The sequence below is a fragment of the Xiphias gladius genome, chromosome 13 (genome assembly GCF_016859285.1).
Source record: "Xiphias gladius isolate SHS-SW01 ecotype Sanya breed wild chromosome 13, ASM1685928v1, whole genome shotgun sequence".
NCBI classification, from domain to species: Eukaryota; Metazoa; Chordata; class Actinopteri; order Istiophoriformes; family Xiphiidae; genus Xiphias; species Xiphias gladius.
In genome coordinates this window covers 12,413,573-12,426,804 of record NC_053412.1, presented here as the reverse complement: position 1 = coordinate 12,426,804, position 13,232 = coordinate 12,413,573, and the positions used below count along the sequence as shown (strand labels likewise).

The window sequence follows — 13,232 nt, the reverse complement described above, 5'->3', positions numbered from 1 at the left end:
GCCTCTATTTCCTGTGAGAACAAAATGGACTTCTGGGTGTGGAGGGTGGTACAGTAGATGGTTTAATCAGTGCAGGAAGAACTTACTGTCAACTACATTTGTTTTTACTGGAAGCTACTTTGAAAACAGTTCATTCATTCAAATTTTTTACTAATTTGATGCGCTCCACCAATTAATTATGAGATAAAAGGAAATTACTGCCTGTAACTCTTTAAAAACTACTTTCTCCATGAAGCAAATGCAAAAATAAATAGATTAAGACAGAACAGTAAATGGGAAAAAGTGGCAAGATAATGTTCAGAGAGTCTGTCTAATGCTGTCTACCTCAGTTGTTGCTGGCTATTTCTGTGTATCTGTGAATCAGCTGAAGGCGTGTCTTCAACGTCAGACCCCTTATTTACTGCCTCTCTAAAGCCTCCTTCCTACCTGTGACCTCTCACTGCTTTAATTAACACATTCTGCCCAGGGGTCAGCATGACCTGCAGCGCAATTTTTATTTCTGCTCCAACTAATAGAAACATAAATATCCCTTTTTAACAGATAGTTGGTTTGTTTCCAACCTATCCCAGAGCAAAATTAAGCAATATCAGTATATTAGGTTTGTGATTTGTCAGCATGATGATTCTGATATGAATTCTAGTCATTAGTTATAAAACAGGCATCAGAGAGCCTAACTGGAAACGTCAGACAATTGTGTTATAGAGTAAGGCACTCAAATTAGTATTAGTCACTCCATCAACAATTGGCATGTGAAATGTGCAGTCTTTTATGCGTTTTTCTCCTCCAACCTTTCAAATGCAGCTCTGTATTACCTCCTTAATGTATCTGTACTTGTGTGATAAACCACCTGTAGGAAGAAATTCCATTGATACACAGATAAGTGGATAGTTATGGTCAAAATATGTGTCTCAGGTCATATTTCTTTCTAGTTCCTCTTTACGTAAATGTGATGGTAATTTAAAATGTTAGTCTAATGTCTGATTGAACGCCTGAGTCTCTTTTATATAAAAGTGACAATGGTGAAATGACACGGTCAGACTTAGTAACATTTCTGCAACACTTTCAGCATGATACAAGTCTGGACTGAATGCTGTCAGATTAACGTTAATTCTGCAGCAGCACATGGTTAAAAACAGAGAGATAATAAATGCATGTCACTCTCAATGCCTGATCACTGTAATACATTTCTCAGTTAAGTATCATCTCCTTTGTTCAAAGAAAATACAATTTGTTTAATTAACTTTGAAAGAACTGATTTTACATTGTTTAGAAGATTCATTTAACGTCTGCTCAGTCTATAACAGACTGTTCCCCCCATGGTGCAAGGCAGAAGAGATAACTGGTAAATTCACAGTAATAGCCAAGCCAGCATGTGAGCAAATTGAAAACGACAGTCCCAACTAAATGTCTTGTCATTCTATGCCTGGAAACTTTTAAGACTATATAGTACATTAGGCTGTGGAATTCTCTTGTCTGATAAATGAAAAAAACTGATGAGAAAATGTAGAAGATGATGTGTGAAACTCCAGTCCTCTCTGTTATCAGGCTGTCCTTGTCTCTGTACGTTTATAAAGCAGACTCATGAAGTTACAGGATAAGCAAAGATTTTTGTTTCAGTTGAAACATTTTCAGTTCCTGCGGATGCATCATTGCCTCAATTCGCAACTTTCCACTGTCTTCGCATTCAATTGCGCCGCCTCTAAAATTCACCTCACATTCATGAGTCTGAGCTCATGGAAACCATCTATATGAATTAATTTTTTTTTTGTAAAACACAAGTAAAAAAGGTTATTTTGTGTGTTTTGTAAAATATAAATATTGGAAAGACACATCATATGACTCATATGACTGATAATATTTTTTAGAATTTTGTTTCACACAAATTGAGCAAGGACATCAAGGTCATTTCTGGCTAAAATCTACGGAATATTTTTTCCCCAATAGTTAGAATAGCAGAGCAGTTGTAAATGTTGTTTAATCAAATTCTGTGTTTTTTAAAGGTCGCTAGGTAATTTTTTTTTTTTTTTTTTTTTTTGGGAAAACTAGATGCCAATGTGACTGAAATGCAATGTAATAAATTTCAGGAACAAACTTGGAATTGGTGAAACCAGCAATGTAATTTATTCCATGTCTGAAAATAGCTTTAGGGTGCAGATACTTCTTCCTTAATTTAATTTAACCGGGCCGTATTTCCAACATCTCATGGTTACAGCATGATACAGGAAGATAATTTGACTTCCAGAGGTAAATGAACCTACTATTTTCAGAAGCCTGGCCCTGACCCCTGACCCACTTTCCCCCCTCATTCTCTTCTTGCTGCAGCTCCCTGCCCCAGCTGAGCCCCTCGTTGCCCTCTGAAGAAGCAGGATGACAAGATGGCACAGCTGCTTGTACCGCCCGGACCTGACAGCTTCCGCCCCTTCGTCCCCGAGTCGCTGGCCGCCATCGAGAGGCGCATCGCCGAGGAGGAGGCCCGGAGACCAAGGGCGGAGCGTCGCAGCGACAGTGACGATGAAAATGGGCCAAAGCCCAACAGTGACCTGGAGGCAGGGAAATCGCTTCCCTTCATCTATGGGGACACCCCTTCTCACCTGGTGTCCACCCCTCTGGAGGACATGGACCCCTACTACAGCAATCAGAAGGTCAGTTTCAAAGTTATTGTAGGAATCATTTCAAGTCCATCTTATAGAGGTAAAATATTAACATTCATGTGAATGGATACCTTTAAGAAATGTTCTTGGCTGTGCTTGCCTTAAAGCATCATTATGTACACTGATTTAGCTTTCAATTATGTACGACTCAAGCACTGAATGTTGATACATTGCAGGTCTGTTCTTAGCCCATTAAAGCTTGAAGATAATTGCCTGATGCTCTCAATAAACTATTTCAAGGAACCACGAGGCAGATGTAGCACCATCCTCCCACATAAGACAAACTTCTGCCGAAGAAAGATAACAGCTCAATACATTAACTTCCTGTCTTTCTATTGAGGGCAGATCAGTTTTTATTAGAGGAGACTGTAAGCTGTGGCTCATTAAAAAAAGATATTTTGTAAAGTTGTTCACTACCAGTCATGTCTGGCATAAATTTTAATTCTTTTGAATATGATGACTCCATTCCAGTGTGGGTTATTTTACTCTTAAAACTTAGAAACGAGATCAGAAAAAAGGAAATCTGCGGCCGTGAAAAAATGTATAATTGATTCACTTTGCATCTTTTAAATTTTAAAAAGTGACCAGTGGGGGAATGGAACTAAATATATTTTGTGCTTCAGTACATTTTCAAAGTACGTGTACTTTACTTAAGTATTTATGCTAATGCTACTTCGTACTTATATTCCGCTTTATTTCAGAGGTAAATATTGTAGCTCTCAACTTGATGTGTTTGACTGCTATAATCACTTCGGAAATTATGATTTTTCCCTCTTTTTCCCTCTTATGAAGTCATTTTGGTCTATAATTAAGTCCTTAAAATGGCAATCGAAGAAGAGAAGAAAATCCCAACACATAACCTCCTGTAAAGCAACAGCTTCTGGTTTTTACACTTTGGTTTTTGTGCATCAAAGGAGCTTTGATGCTGATAGGTTTTTTTTTTTTACTTTTGGACGAATCCATTTGTTTGATTGATCTGTACAAAAACCAAGGTGTAAAAATGGTAAGCTGTGTCTTTTGGGGAGGAAGTCACTAATTAGCGAGCTTTAGAGGCGTTGGTAGGTGTATTTTTCGAAGCTAAACTTTAGACCAGACTGTTTCCAGTCTTTATGCTAAGCTAAGCTAACTAGCCACTGGTTCTAGCTTCATGTTTAGTGTGCAGGCATGAGAATTGCATCAATCTTCTCATTTTAGCTCACAGCTAAAATTTAAATTAAGGATATTTACTTGTATTTTACATTGTTGTATTGCTAATTTACTTAACTAAAGGATCTAAATACTTCTTTGATTCAATTGAATTCAGTTCAGTTTTATTTATATAGCACTTAATAACATACATTATCTCAAGGCACCTTACAGAGCAAGGTCAAGACTTTACAATATTATAGAGAGAAACCCAACAGTTCCCACAATTGGGATAGTGGGGAGTAAAAACTTCCTTTTAACAGGTAGAAACCTCCGACAGAACCAGACTCAGGTGGGGCAGCCGTCTGCCTCAACCGGTTGGGTTGAATGACAGCAATGGGGGAAAGAGGAGAAAGAGAGACCAGGACCAGCTGTATATACTGCACTGTCAAACCGGTTGTTATAATGGTAATAATAATAGTGATACTTATAAGCGTGACAGTGTTATTAATAAGAACAGCATAATAATAATAATAATAATGATCAGTGATATAGTCAGCGATACCTACAGAAAGAGGACAGGGAGAGAGAGGACAGAGAGGAAAAGCCCAAACTACGGGAGAGGAAGACACAAAGTTAATGACATGTAGTGTGATATAAATGCATGAGAAGAGACAGAGAGAGAGAGAGAGAGAGAGAGAGAGAGAGAAGCAGATAGAAGTAGCAATGACTGTGTCAGGAGAGTTCCCCCAGCAGCCTTGGCCTACAGCAGCTTAACTAAGACATGTTCCAGTCTCTGTAATAAAATCTTGTGATCAATGGTGTCAAATGCAGCACTAAGAACTGGCAGGACAAGTATACAGACAAGTATAACAACTGGCTGATTCTTCACAGCATTAAATTCAAACACATCCACAGCGTTAGCATTTAGTATGTCAACAGCAAGATGTAAAACCCATTTCAAAATAAACATGCTCAGCCAAGTCAGAGCCTTGAAAGCATGGGCCAACAGAGGTTGCTAAATGCGAATCTGAGCTGCTCTGCCAGTTGAACTACAGTGCCAAACATGTCCTGCCTGAGCTGGACTCATCAAGCTTCATTATAATAACAACCACAGACCCTGTGCAGAGGATGTACGGAGATGCAGCTTAGTCTTCTCTGCTGTTTTGAATAATCACAGATGCACAAAAGCAGGCACGGTGAGCAAATTCAACAGAGGATCTGCATCTGACATAGGCGGTTTGTATGAAATTGTATTACAGTACTGTTTTAGAACTCCCCTGGGTGCTTCATCTCTCACATCTAACAAATAAGGTGAACAGGGACAACGCAAGGCTTTGTATGATACAGATTTTAATTCATTTTATTTTGTCTCTCTTTCAGACTTTCATAGTATTGAATCGCGGGAAGGCAATCTTCCGTTTCAACGCCACTCCTGCCTTGTACATCTTAAGCCCCTTCAACCCACTAAGGAAGATAGCTATTAGAGTTTTAGTACACTCATATCCTTTCAGAGTCTGCTATGGTCACAGCTTGATTTGGATTAATGGGTTTATCAGACAAAAGAGGGATTTAAATGAGCTGATGTTGAGGACTAAATGTCATGGTTGTATTAGACTTTGTATATAGATACACATCAGGCTTTACAACAACTGAGCACTTGAAGACACTTCAGATTAAAAATGACGAGAAACATACAGGATTATTTATATTCCTTGTAGGAATAATGGATGGGGAAATGTTGGTTTTGACTGATGTTCTGTCAGGTTTGGTTAAAGTGTATCTTGGTCAAATCTTCTACAGCATACATGAGTACAGGGAGTTATGATCAAAAAACACAAATGTTCCATTGTGTTCCTTAACTTGGTTTTTACGATGTTCAGCATGTTGATCATGTTCACCATCCTGACCAACTGTGCTTTCATGACCCTCAGTCATCCCCCGGAATGGGCCAAGAATGTAGAGTAAGTCCTCAGCTTTTCATTCTCTCTTATTTCTGACTGTAAAAAAAAGCCTTCTTTTGATTTTCCATTGACATACATTTTGATTCATCCTTTGAACCTAATTGTATCAAAAATGGCACACCCACTTTTCAGACATAACTCAGTCAAATACAAGCGCACAGACGTGATACACTAATCCCAGAAAGCAGTAGAACCTACACTTTCAGGGGATATCAGTATCTTTGATGTCAAAAGCTATTGAATGGTATTTATGTGTACATTCATGGTTTCTGTGAAAACAGGAATTGATGATGCGCTATGACTTTCCACAATTTAAATTTGGCAAAATGTAAAGAAGTATTTCTGACGTCACTTTATAGAGCAAAAATTTCAGACTCAGATTTTGGACACTCGTTTAAATTGGCAGGGGGTAAATATAGTCCACCACATAGGGAGTGATTTCAGATGTATGCTGTGTTCATGTCATATGGGCTGGATGGTAAAGATGGGAAAAATTCCCATGTCAGTGACTTGATAGTTCAGGTCATCAAGAACAACAGACTTCGGCTAATGTCAGGCATCCACATTTGTTTGGTTTTCAGGCACTTATGTATGATTAATTGTGAAGTTGGATAAATCTGAGCTTTTAGAAAAAATTGAGTTTCCCAGTCATATTTACGACTTGAATGTTGTTGTGAACACTATTTACTGGTGGGAAATTCATGATTACAATAACTCCACTATAACTTGAACGCAGCAATAGCTAACAACTCCATGGCAACATATTATGCATTAGCATAATTAGCATGATAGTAGTAGTTCCATAACTCATAAAACTTACTTTAGAAGGAGTGTAATTATATGCACATCACATGTACTGTAGGTGCAAGGCTATTGAAAAACAACATTTTAATAAAACAGCAACTTTTTAAAACTTCTCTGTCATAGAGCATGTATAGCAGCACTGACACACCAACAGATGGAATTTCTGAGAATCCAAACTCATCCTGAAGTAGTTCAATTCAATTCAATTCAATTTTAAGTATATAGCTCCAAATCACAACAGAGGTTATCTCATGGTACTTTTCGTATAGAGCAGGTCTAGACAATACTCTTTATAGTTATATTTACAGAGACACAACATTCCTCCATGAGCAAGCACTTGGTGACAGCGGCAAGGAAAAACTCCCTTTTAACAGGTAGAAACCTTGAACAGAACCAGGTTCATGGTGGGCGGCCGTCTGCCTTGACCGGCTGGGTTGAGAGAGAGAGAGAGAGAGAGAGGCAGAGAGAGAGACGGGGGGGGCAGGAGGGAAGACAGATAATAGAACAATACAGGTACCACATAAAGATGTATAATAATAATGAGACTAATAATAAAACTAATAACGATAATAATAGGGTTAATAATAAGACAAATATAATAATAATAAGAGAGAGAGAGAGAGAGAGAGGGAGAGAAAAGGGGGTGGGCATAGAACAGTAGACGTATAACATAAAGATGTGTAACAATAATGAGGATAATAATAAAACTAATAATTATAATAATGGGGTGAATAATAGTACTAATAAAACGAAATAATTATAGATATTATTATAATTAATTAATAATAGATGATAATCGTAATATTTGAAGCAGTGGGTGTTGAGCAGGATCATCGGGGCAGTAGGTGGTTTGTAGTCACAGATCCAGACTCTCAAGCAGCAGGGGCAGAAATACCTGCAGAAAGCGACATGAAGAGAGAGGAGAGAGACGACATATGATGATGATATGATATATGATATATGATATATGATAGAATGGTAGGTAAAAACATGTAAAACATGTAGTGGCTCTGCTGGTATGAAAACTAAGCAAAAAACAAAGCAAAGCGTTCAGAGGGTTGATAGTAATAACTAATGACAACTTTTGACATAAATAGGATACCAATGTTACCAACCAAAAATTTTTTACATTATGTTATGGAAGACTAAATAGTCTAGAGGAGATCTGGCAACATAATAAACTGAATATAATTTACAGAACAATGACCAACTGCTAGAGAATGCTATCTCAAGTTAGATGTAAGCTTCACATGAGTATCTGAGTCAAGCAAGCCGAAGCACAGATCTGCTGTCTATCAGAGTAGATCAGCACTGAAAACTGCAGCATTTTCAGGAGATAATTTAATAATCAGAAAGCTCATGGAGAAAATGGCTGAATAACAAGATTTGAGGAGGCAGTAATACAGGTAATTTCAAAATCCAGTACGGCACTGTATACAGTGAGTCTGTCACCTTGCCTCTGAGCAATGGAGCCATCGACCAGCATCATTATTTCTCTCTGCGTGTGTTTTCATTTCCTCTCTTGCTCATCTTGTTTACCAGGTACACATTCACAGGGATTTACACCTTCGAGTCCCTCATAAAAATCCTGGCCAGGGGCTTCTGTGTGGGGAAGTTCACTTTCCTCCGGGACCCATGGAACTGGCTGGATTTCAGTGTCATCCTCATGGCGTAAGTATTATGACAAGCATGGTTAGGATCAGCTTAACATGATCTGGCGTAAATTAAGAGGCCAAATGCTTTTAATGCTAATCAGCCCAGCAGCCTATTAATTCCCACTGAATGTGAGAAGAAGAACAGAGAAATGAAGTGGGGCATGATAGTCTGCAGCTTATTGGTATGTGTTTTGAGAACGTGGCCAGAAATATCAGCTCAAGTCTGTTATAATGGATGTGAGCCCCTGAAGCATGGAGTATCTTGGACCAGATTTGTCCCATGCCTCAATGACTTCAGCTACTTGTCTTGAAACTACAAAAATAAAGCCTTCAGCATTAGGTTACGCAGTGAATGTTAGATGATGTTGTGATCGTAGTATCTGTTCATATGAAGGATTACTCACTGATCACATAATAAAATCAGACTGTCATTTTCGTTTTTGAATATGTAATTCATGATGCTTTTAGGAGAGGTGGTTTTATTCCTCAGATGTTTGTGTTTGTGCGCCTGTAATGGGTTTCTACCTGTGCAATGCTGTGTAGTAACTGTGCATTTGATCCTGCAGGTATATAACAGAGTTTGTAAACCTAGGCAATGTTTCAGCTCTGCGCACATTCAGGGTATTGCGAGCTTTGAAAACTATCTCAGTAATACCAGGTAAGGCTGCCCGCGCCTGCTGCCATTTGTCCTCTGTGCGTGACTGTTTGCCGTTCCCTCCTCTCCCCCTTCCCCTTCCCGTGACCCTCCTTTTGTCTTGTCATGTCACGTGTGTGGGTGCCTGATTTGTGTGTGTGCGCGTATGTGCGTGTGTCCCACACCTTTTCCGAAACGCCCGTCTACCCAACTCCCGCCCCTCCCTTCCTCCTTCTCCCCCTCCCCTCCCCTCCCTTCCCTTACAGATATGTCACAGAGTTTGTGGACCTGGGCAATGTCTCAGCACTGCGAACCTTCAGGGTTCTGCGAGCCCTGAAAACTATATCAGTCATCCCAGGTGAGAGAGCCATTAAGGCCCATAGGGTTAATGAAATGCTGATGGCTAAGTGGCGTTTCGCTAACATGCAAGCATCCCCCTCTCCGCCCTCTCTCAGCTCATCTCACTGTAGCTAAGCCTGAGCCGTCCCTCATGCTGCCTTCGTCCCAAGGCCAGTAAAAGCTGGAATCTGGCTCCAATCTGAACAGATTGACAGGATTCTTAGCTTTTAAATACATCCTTTAAGGCAGAATTCTTTTTGGTTGAAATCTATTCTTGCCTTGGGAGCCTTATAAATAGATTTTGTGCACTATTTGTTTTTCCTTTTTGCATGAGACATTGCAAAAGCAGATTTTCTGGTGGCAAGCACTTGTGTGTGTAGGGTTCCTCCTCACCTTGTTTTCCTCTGCATGTCTTGTTCAATGTTGTGTGTTTCTTTGGAGAAATTGTGATATGATGAGTGGTGGCATTCTTAACTCTAACACAATTCACATCACAAACTAACAAAAAGGTAAACCATCCAGGAAAAATGTCATTGACTCTTTGTACAAAGAGCATCATCTAGTTCAACAATATGTATTTGAGCTGTCATAACTAAATTGATACCTAGTTTAAACATGTTGGGCTTTATTTTTGTGGCTGTGCAAAGCCTAGTACATGCAGTGCTAAGACATTCTGGTATATTTCTGACCCTGAAAAGCATTTTGCCTTTGACTTTGGTATTTAATAGCACAGTGTGCATGGTGAGAAGGTGGTAGTGTAAGGGCAGGTGTGTATGGATCCAAGTGCAAGAGAGAGAGAGAGTCAGGCAGAAGTGCAATGTCCAAAATCCAAGTCTTTAATCCGAGAGACGTAGCAGAGGTCAAAATACCAGGAGTCAGTTAAACCAGGCAACAAAGCAGATCAGGAACAGGCAGAATCGAGGGTCACAAAAATACCGGAAAAAACAGATCATACACAGGGAATCAAATCGGGACTAAATGCGAGAGAGCTTGAACACAAGGGTATCAAAGACAATCTGGCAACGCATGAGAAATGAAGCGGGGTTTAAATACACAGAAAACAAGACACAGGTGAAAGACATTAAGGTGGAGACAGTAATCAAAACAGGCGGGAAAAACCAGGAAGTAAAACAAACAGTAACACAACAGAACCAAGACTTCAAAATAAAACAGGAAATGAATACAGATCCTGACAGGTAGAAGTTGCAACAAGATTGAAACTGGGGTTTTGGTGAAAATCGGGCTGTTATTGTTGAAAATAGAGATGCAAATACCAGATCTTTTTAAAGCAGCCTCATTCTGTTAAAAGAATAGTTTGACATTTTGGGAAACTTGCTTATTTGCTTTCCCAGAGAGAGTTCAAGGAGAAGATTGTTACCACTGTCATGTTTGTGCACTAAAAATGAAACTGGAGCCAGCAGAAGCAGGGAAAAGTAGCTAGCACGGCTAAGTCTAAAGTTCAAAAATAAACCTACGAACACCTCTAAAGATCACTAATTAACACATTGTATCTTGTTTGTTTAAAATAAAAGCCAAAACGTAAAAATGACAAGTTGTGGTTGTGTGGCCATTATGAATTGGAGCTTTTACGTCCTCGTGGAAACTGCAACTTGCAGTTTTTACTTTTTGTTTTTTGCATGGATGAAACTAACAAAACACAATGAGTTCCTAAGTAAACTTTAGAGGTGCTAGTAGGCAGATTTTTTTTTTTAAACTTTGGACACAGCAAGGCTGGCTGTCTCTCCCTCCCCCCAGTTTTTATGCTAACTAAACTAAGATAATCAGCTGCTGGCTGAAAGTGGTATCAATCTCCTCATCTATCTCTCAGCAAAGAAAGCAAATATGAATATTTCCCCAAATTTTAAACTATTGCTTTAATATGTTGTTGGTTCCATCAACAAGCACAAACTAAATACTTGACGGAAATGGGCAGCAGTTTCAAAACCCTTTCACAGTGGTATGCAAGTTTTCGCACAGAAAACATAAATGACATAACAACACATCAGACTTTTTCTCCGATTGCCTCCCACACAACAATATTATTTTCTGACTTAACAAGGCTGGTGTGCACTTTCCACCCTATTTGGTGATCTGTTGCCTCATGCTCCACTACAGCTGCGTGAGAAAGGTATGGGACCAGTAATGTAACTGGCTGAGAGACTAGCAATTAATCAGCACAGTCACCCTTCAGTTTATATTCCACTTCACTCAACGCTCTTGTTCATAGTGCTGTGCCTATATGGATAAAAACAGCATGTGCACTTGAATATGTCCTCGTTGACCTTGTGAACATTACAATGCTGTGTGCTGGTCTTTGTGACTGCACGAAAACAGAGCTCAACTTAACTGTTTCATTATGACCCTAGGGCAACAGCTCAGATTTATAGAATATTATACTCGCTATTCCTGCTAAGGTCCTGTAAAAGTATAGTAAAAACAGCAATACAGACAAACACATCTTTTATTAATGGTCATTTCCCCTGAAACCAATACCATAGCACTATGACGGCCATGCGACACATAACTTTCTCTAGTGGTTTATCCATGATTAGCAGTGATCTGTGTCAGCCTAGTTCCTGTATGACATCAAACAGTTAATACAGGAACCTCTCCTGCAGATCCTCCTGGCTGCTTGCGACTGTAAGCTCTTATTAGTAGCTTCTTCCTATACAAGCTTGTGGCTGTAATTAGCAGGCAGTAATCATTCTGCGATGTCCCCTTCCCACCCCCTTGCCCTCTCTCATGTTTAGGCTTGAAGACCATTGTTGGTGCACTGATCCAGTCGGTAAAAAAGCTGTCGGACGTGATGATCCTCACCGTCTTCTGCCTCAGCGTCTTCGCCCTCATCGGCCTGCAGCTCTTCATGGGCAACCTGAGGCAGAAGTGCGTGCGCATGCCGAGCAGCAACGGAACCAACAGCAGCAACATTACCACTGACGATTCTATGTTTTTCAACAACACCCTGATGGAAATCAACACCACATTTGTGCAGAACACCACAGAGAACACCTTCAACTGGACAGAGTACATCAGCAATGAGAGTAAGCCAAGTAACTAGGCGTGAAAGTGTTGTCTCATGTCCGCCAGGCGCACATAGAGGTTAACTGGGGTCAAGTTAGCGTCCGTCCCAGATGGCCTGAGTCAGATACTGGCTACTGCATATGCAGTGATGGGTCAGGTTGGTGGTGGTGGTTGTGTCGGGGGAGGTCAGGGACGCTGGCCTGCTGCTGTGATAGGGAGTGACAGCAATGGCTGGGAGCAGGGGCTGCGCTCTCTAACAAGGGCTGGTGGGAGAATGCGGCAAATGTGGTGGATAATCGCCTCAACAATAAAACTCTCTACTTTCACCCCCCCACTATCCTTCATCATTCTTCCATAGCCCATCTGTGTGGCATGAGCCGCTTAAAGTGCTAGAGGAGGCTGAGTCACTGACCGCCAGCAGGATATAGAGGAGACATGCACCAGCTACATGACAAGCTGATGCCAGAGCAAGAGGAGAAGAGGAGAGAGACACAGAGCTGATTAAAACTGCATAGAAGTTATGAAGCTTGACATCGAAATACTTTCAATGAATATGTTTACCCCTAAAAACAAATCTGATGTGATTGTGATTTCTTGACGGTGGAAGGGGAAATGCACACAGAGTGGCTGCGACTGTCTTGATAGTCACATGTGCTTACGTCACACACACAAAACAAACGCACCAAAAGGGTGACTAATGTGGTTGGACGTTAAAACAAAAAACAAATCAGCACCTTTCTCTCTGTCTCTCAGCCACTGTACAATGTTACAGCACACACAAACACCGAAGAGAAAGGCACATTTTGCATATTGTCCTTCTGTTCTGCCATCTGTCTCTTCTATTTCTTCGTATCCACTGCTTAACTCCTGTGAAGTGGCTCTGACTTACCGTTCCTCTGTCTCTTCTCTTCTCTAGATAATTACTATTACCTCCCTGGTGGTAGGGATGCTCTGCTCTGTGGGAACGGCAGTGGCGCTGGGTAAGGCTTGGCATGTTTTATTTATATGGCCATTTAGATGCACCACAAAGCTGAGCGTA

The 13,232-nt window shown here is 40.3% G+C and overlaps 1 protein-coding gene across 11 annotated transcripts in view; it reads left to right on the top strand.

Moving 5' to 3' along the window:
- The first annotated feature begins 2,375 nt into the window (after nt 1–2,375).
- Nucleotides 2,376–13,232, top strand: part of scn1lab (sodium channel, voltage-gated, type I like, alpha b) — a 35,173-nt gene continuing 24,316 nt past the window's right edge. For 7 of the 11 annotated variants that reach the window (XM_040141954.1, XM_040141951.1, XM_040141947.1 and 4 more), the window contains exons 1-7: nt 2,376–2,642; nt 5,160–5,278; nt 5,651–5,740; nt 8,087–8,215; nt 9,100–9,191; nt 11,923–12,213; nt 13,110–13,173. In XM_040141954.1, coding sequence (XP_039997888.1) covers nt 2,376–2,642; nt 5,160–5,278; nt 5,651–5,740; nt 8,087–8,215; nt 9,100–9,191; nt 11,923–12,213; nt 13,110–13,173 — 1,052 coding nt within the window. Of the gene's footprint in view, nt 2,643–5,159; nt 5,279–5,650; nt 5,741–8,086; nt 8,216–8,765; nt 8,858–9,099; nt 9,192–11,922; nt 12,214–13,109; nt 13,174–13,232 lie in introns of all 11 variants that reach the window. The other 4 variants (XM_040141955.1, XM_040141948.1, XM_040141953.1 and 1 more) reach the window with 1 other exon arrangement.